General features: G+C 54.2%; 1 protein-coding gene across 3 annotated transcripts in view; it reads right to left on the minus strand.

Moving 5' to 3' along the window:
* The window catches only part of SYNGR1 (synaptogyrin 1), a 30,648-nt gene extending 21,562 nt beyond the window's left edge, over positions 1–9,086 (minus strand). Inside the window, exon 1 of one of the 3 annotated variants that reach the window (XM_070371547.1) lies at positions 8,781–9,086. In XM_070371547.1, coding sequence (XP_070227648.1) covers positions 8,781–8,879 — 99 coding nt within the window. In that variant the 5' untranslated portion in view covers positions 8,880–9,086. Of the gene's footprint in view, positions 1–2,990; positions 3,309–8,780 lie in introns of those variants that run through there. The other 2 variants (XM_070371548.1, XM_070371546.1) reach the window with 2 other exon arrangements.
* Between the last annotated feature and the right edge of the window lie 4,771 nt (positions 9,087–13,857).

Consider the following 13,857-nt stretch of genomic DNA (forward strand, 5'->3'; position numbering starts at 1 on the left):
TCCATGGTGAGAGCCCCGTCCCCACCACAACCCCCAGGGTTCCTGCCTTCCGCTCAGCCTCCTTTCCTGCCATTCTCCTCTTGCTCCCTCCTAAGCTCATTCCTGCCTCAGGTCCTTTGCATGGCTGCTTCCTTTGGGATGCCTAGAGTCCCCCGGGTCTTCCAAGCTGGCTCCTGCTGGTTCCTTCTCAATATCCAAATCTCAATACAAGCCACTTCCTCAGAGAAGCCCTCCAGACCTGACTCCCAGTATTTGCCAACACCCCCATTTATTTTCTTGATAACATCACTATGTATTTTCTTTTTCTTATGTATCGATTCCGTTGTTGGGTGTGTGTCTCTGACTCAAACCTAGAGGGAGGGTCGGGAGTGAACAGCAAGCCTGAACAACGGGCAGAGCTGCAGGTAGCACGAGAGTTGAACGAGTATTCTCTCCTTGGCACCTTGGCTTACACACTTCTGACCACAGGGAGCTCACTCCCTAAAAACAGGCTGCCAAGTCCTTTCCCTCGGTGACAGCTGAGCCACCTTCCTGCCAGCATCCCTGTGAAATCTCTGCCTCCTGGGCCTCCAGGGGAAGGATGGATGAAGAAAGGGACAGCCAAGCATCTGAGGGACGAGTCAGGCTGCGAGGGCTCCCTTCCTGGAAATGGGCCCTGCCTCCCCTGGAGTCATGTGAGGAGAAGGGCCTAAGCCAGCACAGCGGCGCGTGACGGGCACCGGGCGGGCACTTGACTTCCTCAAGAGCCTTGTGCAGAGCCGCGGGGCTGAGGTGGGGCGAGCAGGCCCCCTTCTCTCCTCTCTGGCCTGGCTGCCCCCTCTGAAGCCTTGGAAGCAACCTGCGGCGGATTAGGCCGTAATCTTCCTGCAAGCTGTTCCTGTGTGTGCTCTCTGCGGTGGGGGTGGGAGTGGGCTTGCTGGGCAGGGGCCCTGTCCCTGAGGTACTGAGACTCAGTCTGCTGATCCGACGGCATCCCGTCTTCCCCCTCCTGTGGCTGCATAACCTCAGCAGGGCAGGGACCCCCCTTAGACATGGGGAAACTGAGACCCACTCGCCCTGAAGACTGGAGACTTGAATGGAGAACGTGGGTAGGAGGAGAGTGGGGCAGGGAAGTTCCCAGCTTCATTCACCCACATGTGAGCCCCGAAGGGATGCCAGGCGCCGTCTAGCACTGGGGACGTGACTGTGGCCTGATAGACACGGTCCCTGCCCCCTAGAACTCACATCACCATGTGGTACCTCTCGGCCTCGACCTCCACCCCTGCCATTCCTTCTGCCTAGAACATCCCCCCTCCGCCTGGCTGGCCCCATCGCTCCAGCCCGTCCCGGGCCTGAGTGAGTGTCCCCTCGTCCCCTCACTCTAGGTCTTGCGCTCACCTCCAGATCTTAAGTGGTTTCTCCGCTGCATTTCCCTCTGCTAGACTGTGAGCCTCGCACAGACAGGGCACATTAAAGAGGAGGCCAGAGTCCTGCGGCTGCTGGAACCACCAGGAGGAAGTACAAACCCCTCATGGGCCAGATGCAGCCGAGAGAGCCATTAATGACGACTGGCCGTGGGATCTGGCCACGTGAAGGGCAGAGATGATCTTGACAAGGTGGAGGGGTGAGGGCAAGGGCCTGAACGGGGCACACATGTGAGAGAAAACCAGAGAGGAACACCGGGGACAGTGACCACAGCCAAACCTTCGAACCAGAGAACTGGGCGAGGGGGTGGAAAGAACACACGTTTGTAAGCTGACGGGAGAGAGCCAGAGTGGAGGATGGAGGCGAGAGTGGAGGGAAGGAGGGAAGGAGGAAGAGAGGGAACTCGAGTCCTTGAACTCGAGTCCTTGAGCAGGTGACAGTGTGGATCTGGTGAACCCTGCAAGGCTGGCCTTGGCCGCCGGAACAGGAGAGAGCCTGGGGGAGGGCGGGTGTGCGGAGGCCGAGGGTGGATGGCAGCAGGACTTTGCCAGGTGAGCGCAGCAGCGACGCAGGAAGGCTAGAGCCCAGAGCAGGTGGGTGAGACCACCCTGGAGCCCAAGCTGGAGAGGGGCACAGGGAGGATGCGGCAAGGGCCGGGGCACCATGGGAGGGTCCCGGGTCAAGGACATAAGGGAGAGAGCTGGAAAGACGGGAGGGGTGGGGAGGGGCAGGGAGGGGTGGACACCTGAGTTCTCGCCAGGAACGACAGCCTGAACCAGGGTATGCCCGGTGAGAGCGGCTGAGGCGGAGAGGAAGAGGCCAGGCAGAGAGAAGGGTCACAGAAGCGGGGAGCTGCAGAGACCAGGAAGGCAGGCAGGACGGTGCTGGGGCGGGCGGGCAGGCATGACACGGAGTCTCTGCATTTTCGAGGGACAGGGGAAGTGACCCGGGAGGGGCGGGCTGGGCCACAGTGAGGGCAGTGACTGGTCTGGAGCTGGCCTGAGATTCCAAGCTGGGGGAGAAAGGTCTGCAAGCAGCCTCAGGAGCCAGGAGGACTCTGCCCCATCTCCAGGCTGGGTGGAGGGAGGGCATGAAGCAAAGAGAAGCCCCCACTGAGAAGGCGGCCCGTGCTGGGGGAAGCAGGGCCAGGGCGGGACCAGGTTACCCTGCAATTTTAAGGAAGGGGTCAGGGGGTATTCAGAAAAGGGCCGGAGATCAGACCATGTCCTCTTGACCCCTGGACCCTGAGCTGTTTGAGGAGCCCGGGAAGGTTGGGGCTCCTGGATGCTTGATTTCTAAACAGCCTGGGCCTGACAGCCTGGGACTGTCCTAGCCAAAAGGCCACCCCTTCCCCGCGGTGCCCCTCCCCCATGCATCTTCCCCAGCAGAGGGGGCGTGAGCACGATTTCCTCCTGGGTGGGAGGGCTTCCCCAGAAACATGGGGAGGGCTTGGGCCACCCTGCCAGCTCCAGCTGACACCGTCCAGCTCACACGGTTCTGGCCCTAGGGCCAGGCCCGCTCTGCAGACCCCCACAAAGCATTGTGGGTGGCAGGGGGAGGTTGACATCACTTCTTCAAACACTTACTGGTCTCAAAGTTCCCGCCTGCAATGTACTAGGAGCAAGAGGTGGGTTCTTTGAGGGTGGAAGGGCTGGGAACTCACCAGCCCAACCTGAGTCTCCTGTTCCCATCCGACAGATGGGGAAACTGAGGCCCCATCTTGGCCTGTTACTCAAGTCACACCGCCCGTCACAGTCGGAGTGGGCGCAGAACGTGGCCTCAGGCCTTGGGCCCCAGACACTCCTGACGCCGGCCTGGCCTCCCCTCCTACCAGACAGCTGGTTCTTCCGGTGGAGGTGCCAACGCGGCTCCCGTGCCAGTTCTACCATCTGCCCTCTCCCTTCCCCACCCCCTCCTCCTGGCTTTTCCTTCTCTCCGCTCTCCCTCCCCCAGGCTTCGTTCTTTCTCCCCAGGCTCAGGCCCGCCTAACAGCTCTGCACAAGTGGCCGTGTGGGACTCCCCATGTGGCTGGGGACTCCCCAAAGCAGGAAGCAGGGGCCACGTCCTGAAAGTCTGGTGCAGGCTGCAATCTCACTTAAAGTGGGGGGGGAGGGATGAAACCCACTGGACAGGGATGTCACGTGCCCAGAGGAGCAGATTGGGTGGCAGGCCCGTTATACGTCCATTTTCACAAACCGAGTCAGGTACCCCCTGGAGCCCGAGTACCCCAATCCCATGCTACTGATGAGGCTGGGACTTTCCCAGGTCCCCTTCTGGCGGCTCTGTGGTTGAAGCCAAACCCAAGACTCCTCAAGCTCCTGCATGGTCCCAGGACGCAAGATGCCCAAGACACACGCAGAAACCTACCAGCCCTCTCCTGACCCCCTCCTAGGCCTGAGAGTGATGGGACCAGCCAGTCACAGGTCAGCCACAGGCGAGGAAGATTTCAAGACCTTCAGCGATAAATGCCAAAGGAGCCCGGACCCAGCTCCCTGGGTAAGTGGCAGGGCCTTGCCTGGTGCTGGAAGAGGACAGGTTGGACCATTCCACACATTTCCTGCTGGGCCGCCTTCCCCCAGAACCCTCCCTAAGTCACACCTCCCACTGCAGGGAAGCTTCCAAAACACGCCTCTTTTCTCTTTCTCGGCCTGAACTCCCTCTCTGAGGCTCTCCGTGGCTCTCAGCTGAGGCTCAGCTCATGAAACTGGCATCCAAGGCTTGCCCTGGGCTGCCCACCTGCCTGCCCCCATGCCCGTGGACCAACTTCTCACTCTCACGCACACACCCAGCGTCCCCAGGAGCTCAGCATTGTTTCTGAAGCCCACTCAGACCTGCTGTTCCTCCCACCTGGAATATAAACTTCCCCCGCCTTCTTTATCAGGCTCAGCTCAGGAATCATGCCCCGAGGCAGAGGTAGCCACTCTGCATTGGATCTCCTTGACACATTCCAAGCCTTCTGGATGGCTCCTGCCGATTCAATTTTGTTCTCACTGGACGAGAGGACTGCTGGTGGGACATACAGGCAGGCACCCAGCAGGGATTTGGTGTTTGTGGAACGAATGAGCGCCAGAGCTGGCCACAGGCTCTGTCACCACCCCGGACCCATTTTACCCACTGCCACACTGCAGGCTCCAGAATTTCTAGGCAGGACAGGGAGGGCAAATGGTTGGGAAGAGAGACAAGGGGGTCTCATTTGGAAGGCGCTGCCTTTGCAAAGCAAACTCAGCTTTTTTTTGGCCATGTCCATGGCATGTAGGATCTCTGTTCCCCAACCAGGAATCGAATCTGCACTCCCTGTAGTGGAAGCACCGAGTCTTAACCACTGGACCTCCAGGGATATCCTGCCAACTCAGCTTTCAGACTCAGTGTTTGCTTGCATGACTGAAGGAATCTGATAAAAATGAGGGTGTAAAAGTGCTCCCTCAAGCCACTCCTTGACGCCACCGCAATTCAGGGAAGCCACGGGTGGTACACTGAATGTGGACCCAAGCGGGCTGGGTTGAAACTGCGGCTCTGACAGTCCCAGGCCCAGTCTCTGTCTCCAGCCAGCGGACAAGTCATCTCCAGCCTGCCCCTTACTTCTGTCACAGCAGGAAAGATGTCCCACTCTACTTACAGCATCCTGGGTGTTATAAGCCAAAGCCCTTAAGAGATCAACTCTGAAAATACCAATACCTCAAACAGTTTATTGTTTAATTTGTGCCAAAACAGAGCATTAATCTGGAAAGAAAAAGAAAACCTCTCATTCATCGGCGCCAATATTTTTTTCCCCATGGGTCATTTCAATGCTCTAAAAGTAAAGATGTACATTTCAAATAGAAGGAGGGCCTTCATATGAAATCAGCTAGCTCCCTGCTAAAACTCCTTTGGTCTCACCTGGCTCTGGACAAAGAAAGGGGTCACTGACAGGCTGCAGGATCAGAGCCGGATTGGGCATCTCTGACGGGGAGACAGAGGCACAGGGGGTGGCCACGGCTGGTGCCAGACCTCCTGTTCCCCCAGCCAGCACAGAGGAGGCAGCTCTGAGCTCTACCTGCTCTACCTGAACTTCACCTTGCCCAGGTCAGGAAGGATCCAAGTTGGAATCTGCCAGAGGACTCATCAGCTCCCTCCCTACCTTAACCCTCAGGGTCAATTTCTCAATCCCTGTGGTGAGTAATCACCCTCACATGTTGGGGGAGGGGGCGAGCTAGGGGAGTGTAAGGTGAACAGGGGTGGAGAGAAGCTGAGAAAGCCTCAGTCATGAGATCAGGGGGTCCTGTGGGCCTGGGGGCTCGGGTTCTAGGGTAGGTCCAGGTTTGGCGACTCCCTGAAGCTTACGTGCTTTGGGGGCCCACTTTCAAATAAATAACAGAAATAACAAAGATCTTTCTTTTACAGATTTTTACAAAATCAAGAGCCCATGTGCTCTCAATGCTAGGGCCCCTCCAGGGCTGCGAGAAGGGTCTGGGGAACACAGGAATCCTGGACAGAGTGACCGGCCATCTTGTCTGTCTGGGACAGGGCTGCTCCCAGGATATGGGACTTCCTGTGTAGAAGGCAGGCAAGTTCTGGCAAACCAGGGCAAATCGGTGATGGATGCTCAGACTCCATTAGCTCAAAGGTGAAGCTTAAGACCTGCCAGACTCTGTGGGGAGCAGAAGGAACACGAGGGCAAAGGACAGGTCGACACATGTGTCCACGACATGACACCACATGTCTTTGAGAAAGACTGGAAGGAGACAGAGGCCCTTCTTATGAGGTGGGATCACATGGGCTTTTCTTCCTTTTTTTGTGGTAAGATACATACAGTATTGGAATAGAAAATGGCAAGTCCAATAACCTTGCCTGGAAAACCCTACGGACAGAGAAGCCATGCTGGGCTGCAGTCCATGCGGTCACGAACTCAGACACGACTGAGCACACACACACGTAACATGAAATGTACCACCTTAACCATTTTTAAGTGTGCAGATCAGTGGTGCTAAGTACATATATGTCACGGTACAATCATCACAAGTGGCTTGGCAGGTATTACTTCTAATGATCAGGAAAAAACCTATGTACATTTTTTAAAGTGTCAGTCAGCCTGTATCAGACGCCTCTGCTCACGCAAAGGTAGTGAGCAGGGCTGGGAGGCTGTGGGGGCCTTTGGAGTATTGGATGGGGGGATGGACCCAGCATCCCCCCATCCAATACTCCAAAGGATAAGGATGACCCTTATCTTTCCCCAGTCTGAGATCCCAGGATTCCAAATGCTTCCTGATCCAGGGGAAGCACTGTGCTTTGGAGACAGGAAGATTTGGGTTCAAATCCTCTCCATTTGCCACTGCGATGCTCAGTAACCCTGGGCCTCTCTGAACCTCGGATGCCTCAAGTGCGTTTCCGGGGGAAATAGGTGAGCAATCGTGAGTACAGTCCTGCACACAGTAGGTGCTTAGTGACTTTTTCTCTCTTCTGCTTGGAAGGTCCTCCCTGTGCTTGGATGTGCTCGCCTGTCAACCCTCCTCATCCTTCCAGGCCCAATTTGACATCACCTTCTCCAAGAAGCTTCTCTGATTTCTCCCCGAGCGCTCCCAGCCTCTCTGCCTGGGGGTGCCTGGCTCACTCCCCAGCAGGACCGGAGGCTCCTTGGCACTAAAGGGCTGTGTCTGAGTCATGCCACCTTCCCTCCGGGCCTAGCCGACTCAATAAAGCTTCGCTAAATGAAGCCATCACCAGCAGAAGTGACCCAGGCAGACAAAACGCCCACACCCCCTCACAAAGCCGGTGACTTCACCCTCCCAGGCCAGCGGCCCAGAGGCCAGGTGAGGGAAGCAGAGCACAGAGCCGGCCCACCTGGTCAGGCAGGTGTCCCCCAGAGCTGCACTGGATTTGCCAGGGTCTCTGCAGAGCTGGAGATGACACGGATGAATGAACTCGGCACCACAAACCCTCCAAGATGTACCCCTGGGGTGCCTGGCCATGTGCCATCACCGGGCTTCCCTGCCCCTGGAGAGCTCCCCATCTAGGGGGCACTTGAGAAGCCTGGAGTGTAAATGTGGCCATGACGCTTCCTGTGGCACCAGAGGCAGGTTTGAACGTTTTCAGACAAAGCAAAGGTAAATAGCTCCTTTTTCCTCTGGGAGGCCAGAGATAAACACCCAAGCAGTCCCACCCATCACACGCTAATATGGCCCTGAAAATCCAGGAAGTGAGGGAGCTTGAGTATGCCTTGGCCACAGCTGGCTTTAGGTGTACCCCCTGGGGTGGCTGGTAGGGCCCCTGCCCAGTGTCCCCAATCCAGGCACTTTTAACCTAGGCCCACAGGCAGGGGCCCCAGGCCTGCAGAGGCGAGACCCTCTAGTGAGTAGGCCTGGGCAACCCAAGGGAGCCCCAGATACCCCTCTCCAGAGAGGGGCAGGCCTCCTTTCCGTGGGGGTGCCTCCCAGGCCATGTGAACCCTTCACCCTGTGCTGGTCCTGTCCCATCCTCTCCCTGACCCCAGCTTTGAACAGGGGACCCCCCACTCAGTTCTCTGCACTGGGGTATTCTGCCCTCACCAGGCTGGAGGTCCAGATCGGGCCTCTCTGCCCTTCTCTGTGGGCAGGGGTCCTTTCTCCGGCTCCCACCCCTCGCTGCTGGGGCATCCAGGTGTATTCAGGAAATACCCCAGCCCAAGGAGGTCTCAAGGAGGCTCCTCCCATCTCGCCACAAATAGGGAAACAGAGGCAAGCCAGAGGAGGTGACGCTGCCCACCTCGGAATTTAACTACTCGTTTCCCGTGAACATGTCTCGGGTGGCTTCCACCCCAAGGTCACGCTGCGGAAAGGCAGTTCCCGGTGGAAGCCCGGAATCCGGCTCCCGCCGCGTTGCTCCACACTGTCCAGGTTAAGCCACAAAAACCCGGTTTCCTGCCCTCTCCTCCTTGAACGTCCGTGGCAAGCGCGCTGCACCCCGCGAGACGATCCACGCCCTGATTCACCACCCCCCACTCTCAAAAACAAGGCCACCTGGTGATTCACAGACACACACCCCCCAAAAAAAAAAAAAAGCCACCTGAAACCAGTGTTTGGTCCCACGGTCGCCAGTCCGCCCAAGCGGCCGCACGCAGCCCGAGCCGTGAGGTGCCTGGTCGCGGCCTGGAGGTCACCGCGACGTGGGGGAGAGCAAGTAGTAGGGTCACCGGGAGGCCAGGGGTGGGGGCGCAGGAAAGCCTCCGCGAGCGCTGGGCACCCCCGTCCGGGGGCTCGGAAAGGAAGGAGGGACGAGCGCCAGGATCCCGGCCGGACGGCTCCCCACCAGCGGCCGCGCCCGGGTCCCCCGGGGCCCCGGGGGGAGTTGGCGTCCGTCCGGGAGCTCGGCCCTTGCCCGCGCCCCCCACCCCGAGTCCAGCCGGGTCACCCGGCCGTCCTTACCCAGGACACGACGCGCAGGATGGTGTGAGGCTGCCGGACCAGGGTGTAGGGGTCGAAGGCGCCCCCGGCTTTGCCAGCTCCGTACGCACCCCCTTCCATCGTGGCTGCACCCGCGCGGTGCCCCCCGTTCGGCGCGCGCCGCCGGCCCGTGCGCGTGCGCGGCGCCCCCGCCCCCTCCCCTGCTCGCGCCACCTGCTTGGCCGAGGGTTCCCGCGAGGGGGCGCTGTGCGCGGAGGGAGCTGGGCGGGCGCGGGGGTGGGCCTCGCGCGCCCTAGATCGCGGGGGCGCGGGTTCTGCGGTCCCGGCGGAGGGCGCGCTCGTCGCCGGCGTGGTGACCTCTTTGCTAAGTAGAGGGGGCGGGGGGACGAGGAGGGGCTGTGTGTGTGCAGCAAACGCAGGACTTGTCGCCGCCCCCCCGGACCGGGCAGCCCTGCGTCCATCACTGCCCCTCCGAGCCTACGCAGCTCTGGAATGAAACCACCTTCGTTACTTGTTTGCTGGTTTCCTGGCGATCTGCCTTGTCCCCAATATAATGAGCGAGGAGGGACCGCCTTTGTCCTCCTTATGGGGTGCTTGGGACACAGGAGGTGCCGCAGGAAGACTTTTCGAATGAATGAACCGCGAATGAATAACCCTTCTCTCGAGAGCCTTCTGAAGCACAGCCCCCCACCCCCCGCCACCTCCTAGCCTTCCACCTTGCTTTTACGCTCGCTGCTCACGTCCTGTGTGTCCTCCACTCCCAGCCTGGAGGGGTCAGCGATACTTGGCTCAGAAGCAAAGGCGGAAGAAGAGCAATAAATTCTTTTGGAGAGGTCCTACCTACCCCCACCCTACCAGCAGGCTTCCCAGGTAGCTCAGTGGTAAAGTATCTGCCTGCCATTTCAGGAGATGACGGTTCAATCCCTGGGCCAGGAAGATCCTCTAGAGGAGGAAAGGCAACTTGCTCCAGTACTCTTTCCTGGAAAATTCCATGGACGGAGGAGCCTGGCGGTCTACACCCCATGGGGTTGCAAAGTGTGGGACAGAACTGGGGGTGCAGGAACGCCAGCCCACCATCATACTATGCATCCAGTAATTATTATTATTTGTTCATTGTCTTCCTCTGCTAGTGTGTGGATTTTGTCTACTTTGTTCACTGCTGTAACCAAGGGCCTGGCACACAGTTCAGTTGCTCAGTCCTGTCTGACTCTGCGACCCCATGGACTGCAGCACACCAGGCCTCCCTGTCCACCACCACCTCCCAGAGCCTGCTCAAACTCTTGTCCATCGCATAGGTGATGCCATCCAGCCATCTCATCCTCTGTCGTCCCCTTCTCATGCTGCCCTCGATCTTTCCCAGCATCAGGGTCTTTACCAAGGAGTCAGTTCTTCGTATCAGATGGCCAAAGTATTGGAGTTTCAGCTTCAGCATCATTCCTTCCAATGAACATCATTACTGATCTCCTTTAGGATGGACTGGTTGGATCTCCTTGCAGTCCAAGAGACTCTCAAGAGTCTCCTCCAACACCACCGTTCAAAAGCATCAATTCTTTGGCGCTCAGCTTTCTTTATAGTCCAACTCTCACATCCATACATGACTACTGGAAAAACCATAGCCTTGACTAGATGGACCTTTGTTGGCAAAGTAAAGTCTCTGCTTTTTAATATGCTGTCTAGGTTGGTCATAGCTTTTTTTCCAAGGAGCAAGCATCTTTTAACCTCATGGCTGCAGTTACCATCTGCAGTGATTTTGAAGCCCAAGAAAATAAGGTCTGTCACTGTTTCCATTGTTTCCCCATCTACTTGCCATGAAGTGATGGGACTGGATGCCATGATCTTTGTTTTCTGAATGTTGAGCTTTAAGCCAACTTTTTCACTCTCCTCTTTCACTTTCATCAAGAGACTCTTTAGTTGTTCTTCACTTTCTGCCATAAGGATGGTATCATCTGCATATCTGAGGTTATTGATATTTCTCCCGGCAATCTTGATTTCAGCTTGTGCTTCATCCAGCCTGGCATTTCTCATGATGTACTCTGCGTATAAGTTAAATAAGCAGGGTGACAATATACAGCATTGACGTACTCCTTTCCTGATTTGGAACCAGTCTGTTGTTCCATGTCCAGTTCTAACTATTACTTCTTGACCTGCATACAGATTTCTCAGGAGTCAGGTAAGGTGGTCTGGTATTCCCATCTCTTTAAGAATTTTCCACAGTTTTTTGTGACAGTAGGTGCTCAGTAAACAGACCCTAGTCCCCATCACCCCATCGCTGCTTGACCTAGAGCTCCGGGTATCATGGAAACAGAGGCTGGATGGAAAACTGTTCACTGCAGTGAGGATGATGGCCTTCAAAGTCTGGCTGTTAGGATGACTCATAGTCCCCAGGGCCTCCATGTCCCCACTGGTTCCAGGAGGTGGTTGGATAAGGGTATCTCTCTGCAGGGGGCCTTTGTTGTCCCGGTGATGACAGAATACCTTGAATTCTGTGATGACAGGACACCAGATCTGTGCAGAGGAAACGTGGTGGGTGTGAGGGCACCTCTTATAAACATTTCATACACAAATATCCATCTTAGACTCTGTTTATTGATTCTTATGTTAACTCTGCAACAGGCCCTGAGCTAGGGCTTTGCATACGTTATCTCATTTAATACAGCGATCGTATTCTATGGTTGTATGAAACTTCTAAGAGAAAACAAAATTTTTTGTGACTTTGGGTTAGTCAAAGAGTTCTTAGATGTATTACCTAATGCATGATCCATAAAAGAAAACAATCAATGGGTTAGATTTCATCAAAATTCAGAACACTCATCAAAAGACCTTGTTCAAAGAATGACTGAAAAGGCAAACCACAGTCTGGGAGAAAATATTTGCAAAGCATATTTATGACAAAGCATTTGTGTCCTAAATATATAAAGGACTCTAAAAAGTCAATTGTAAGAAAACAATCTTTTAAAAAAAAATGGGCAAAAGATTTTAACAGACACACTTCACCAAAGAAGATATACAGATGGCAAATAAGCACATGAAAAGATGCTCAACATCATTAGTCACTAGGGAAATGCAAATTAAAATCAGAATGAGATACTGTACTTTCACACACCTATTAAAATAGCTAACATTTTTAAAATTTGACAATTTTGAGTGCTAATGAGGATTTAGAACAACTGGAACATCTGTACATTGCTGGTGAAAATACAAAATGGTGCAGCCATTTAGGGAGACAATCTAGCAGCTTCTTATATAATTAACTACACATCTGCCATATGACCTTGCAACTCCTCTCCTAGATATTGATCCTGGAGGAATGAGAAGCTATGTTCACACAAAACCCTGTACAGGAATGTTTATGGAAGTTCCACTGGGAATAGCTGAAACCCGAAAATGACCCAAATGCTCCTTAACTGTAGATTGTATAAACAAATTGTGGAACAACATAAAATGGAATATTACTCAGGAATCAAAAGGAATGAACAATTAGCACACTCAACCACAAGAGACTACAGGCTGTGTGAGTTCCTTCATGTGACATTCTTGGGAAAGCAAAACTATAGGAACAAAAAACAGACCAGTGGTTGACAGGGGCTGGGAGTGAGGTGGGGTGTGTGTGTGTGCGCACGCGCGCGTGTGTGTGTGTGTGTGTGTAGGGTTTACTACTAAGAAGCACAGGGAAATTTGGGAGGATGATGGAATCATTCTATATCTTGTCTGGGGTGATGGTTACACAATTGACCATATATGTTTGTCAAATTTTGCAAAAATGTCCATAAACAGGGTGATTTTCAATGTGTTTAAGTTATTCCTATATTTTTTTTATGGAGAGAAAAGTGACGAAGGTTGATGGTCTGAATCCATGAATAATATTCAGATCAGTGAGCCATGCTCATTTATTTATTCAATAAATATTTATTTGAAGCCTACCTTGCATTAGGCTTGTTGCTAGGCATAGGGCCATAAGTGTGAAGAGTTTAGAGACTGTCCCTAGCCCTTCCAGCAGTAAGGTTTGATCACACTAATGAAAAAAAATCTCAGCAAGGGTAGTATTTAGGAACCGGAGCTTCAGACTGAGACATTCTTGGGTGGGCATCCTGGCTCCCCCGACCCTCCACTCACTGTGTGACCTTGGACAAATGGCTTCAACTCTCTGTGCCTGTTTGCTCATCTGAAAACTGGAAATAAGCTTAGTGCCTATCCCTGAGGATTACCGCCAGGATTAAATGAGAGAACTTACAAAATGTGCTTGGAATAGTGCCTGACACAAAGGCTTTTAGCCTCCCCAGCCCCGTTGGTCTTCAAGATAGGCGTGTACGACAGGGTAGGTAGGTATTTTCTTAAGCCCTAAATGGGGGTAGCTTCCTGACTTACCTAGGAACCTCTACGTTTTACCTATCGTCGCAGGTCATAGAAACAGCTTCCTCTTCTACTGTCTGTATTTATGTGTTCTGCATTAGCAGCAAAGCCGAAGGAGGAAGTCCGGTTGTCCTTTGTAGGTCAAGCTTTTGCAAGCCTAGAGCTGCCTTGTTGTGTCCGGACATTCGAGTTCCCAGCCCAGACCGAGCTGTAACCTGCCTTTGCTCCTTCTCTCCTGCCCCCTGGAGGCTACTTTAGTATTGCAGGTGTTAGGTCTGTTTTCTCTGAATGTGGAGTTGCCTGGGCAAAAAATGCATTCATTGTGTTTGAGTGGATGAACCAAAGCCTAATGATAATGTTAAAAATTTGCCAAAGGTACCTTTCTGGAGAGTTGTTTGGCAGTGTCTTTCAACTGAATTTTTTAAAAAATGTGCCTTTTATTTACCAAACAGACTCACAGACTTAGAAAAGGAACCTATGGTTGAGGTTGCAGGGTGAGAGGGGTGTGGAGAATGGAGGGAAGAGAGGGAGTTTGGGATGGACATGTACACACTGCTATATTTCAAATGGATGACCAAAAGGACCTACTGTATATCACAGGGAACTCTGCTTGATGTTATGTGGCAGCCTGGATGGGAGGGGCGTTTGGGGGAGAATGGATACATGTGTATGTATGGCTGAGTCCCTTCACTGTTTACCTGAAACTATCACAACATTGTTAGTTGGCTATGCTGCTGCTGCTGCTGCT

This window comes from Bos mutus, chromosome 5, assembly GCF_027580195.1.
Source record: "Bos mutus isolate GX-2022 chromosome 5, NWIPB_WYAK_1.1, whole genome shotgun sequence".
Lineage (NCBI taxonomy): Eukaryota > Metazoa > Chordata > Mammalia > Artiodactyla > Bovidae > Bos > Bos mutus.